We start from the raw sequence: 1625 nt of genomic DNA on the forward strand, positions 1-1625 counted from the left end.
AGACCTAATGGAGAACCAGGGGGAGTGGAAGAGGGAGAGAGAGTTGGGGAGAGAGAGGGATACAAAACTTGAGAGACTATTGAATGCTGAAAATGAACTGAGAGTTGAAGGGGAAGGGGGAGGGGGGAAAAGGGGTGGTGGTGATGGTGGAGGGCACTTGTGGGGAAGAGCACTGGGTGTTGTATGGAAAACAACTTGACAATAAAATATTGAAAAAAAAATAAAAATAAAGTGAAGCCAAAAAAAAAAAAGAGATATTAATGAAAATATATACATTTTTAGATAAGAAGATGGTATTTTGGTAATATTTTTGAGTCTTTCATTTAGAAATTTCATTAAGAATTTCATTTAGAAATTTCATTATGAAATTATATACAAAAGAGACAATATCAACTCTGACATTTGTTTTCCAATAATTTACAGTTGTTAAGGAATAGGGCAAGAATATGGAAGCTATCATATGGTCAGGAGATAATGACTTTTATAAAGCTGGGTGATAAAAATATAGGGACCAATTATGTAGTTATGTTACTCCTTTATGTGGGTGAAAATTAACATAAAAGCAAAAAAAGTCATATTTAACTTTTGTAATGACAAAAAAGAATGAGAATGTCACTATGAAGGCATATGCAATAGATGATTTCAGTCTCCTATCTCTGTTGGGTAAAACACAGGTGGAGAAGAGAGCACTTTACGTTCTGATACATAAGCATAACATGCAGATCCTTTGAGACAGTGACTAACTCCTAGCTCAGTGAATTGAGAATAGTCTCATTGTATTGAGATCAAGTCAAAGCTGGAAGACAGGAGATATTTTCCCTGACTAAAGGAAGCCAAAAATGCAATCTTCATTATTTCATAACTTTTCTAATAATCCAGATGTGACATCACTGTTTGTAAAGCCCAACCCTTCCCAATCTGCAAGCTCACCTTCCAGGACTGAGCCCAGCCCATTTTCACCATATATAAACTGCTCCCGGGAGGCTCATCTCACAGATCTGCTCCTCTCAGCTCTACCCTCCAGCCTCTCACGCTTTCTTCAGCCTTCTCCTCTTCAGAATCATGTCTAGCAAATCCACCACGAGGAGCCAAAGCATCAGCCACCGTGGCTTCAGTGCCAGCTCAGCCAGAGTCCCAGGGGTCTGCCGCTCTGGCTTCAGCAGTGTCTCCGTGTCCCGTTCCAGGGGCACTGGTGGCCTCGGTGGAGTGTGTGGAGGAGCTGGCTTTGGTAGCAGAAGCCTCTATGGCCTGGGCGGCTCCAAGAGGATCTCCATCGGAGGGGGCAGCTGTGCCATCAGTGGTGGATATGGTGGCCGAGTTGGAGGTGGCTTTGGCTATGGAGGTGGAGCCGCCAGTGGATTTGGTTTTGGTGGTGCAGCTGGTGGTGGCTTTGGGCTCGGTGGTGGAGCTGGCTTTGCTGGTGGCTATGGGGGCTCTGGCTTTCCCGTGTGCCCCCCTGGAGGCATCCAAGAAGTCACCGTCAACCAGAACCTCCTCACTCCTCTGAACCTGCAAATTGACCCCACCATCCAGCGAGTGAGGACTGAGGAGCGGGAGCAGATCAAGACCCTCAACAACAAGTTTGCCTCCTTCATCGACAAGGTGAGCCAGGAAGACCTGCCTCC

At 45.2% G+C, this 1625-nt stretch overlaps 1 protein-coding gene across 1 annotated transcript in view; it reads left to right on the forward strand.

Moving 5' to 3' along the window:
• The first annotated feature begins 1062 nt into the window (after window positions 1-1062).
• The window catches only part of LOC115305652 (keratin, type II cytoskeletal 6A-like), a 9225-nt gene continuing 8662 nt past the window's right edge, over window positions 1063-1625 (forward strand). The window contains 1 exon segment of the mRNA XM_029955886.1: window positions 1063-1602. Coding sequence (XP_029811746.1) covers window positions 1063-1602 — 540 coding nt within the window.

Source organism: Suricata suricatta, chromosome 10, assembly GCF_006229205.1.
Source record: "Suricata suricatta isolate VVHF042 chromosome 10, meerkat_22Aug2017_6uvM2_HiC, whole genome shotgun sequence".
NCBI lineage: Eukaryota > Metazoa > Chordata > Mammalia > Carnivora > Herpestidae > Suricata > Suricata suricatta.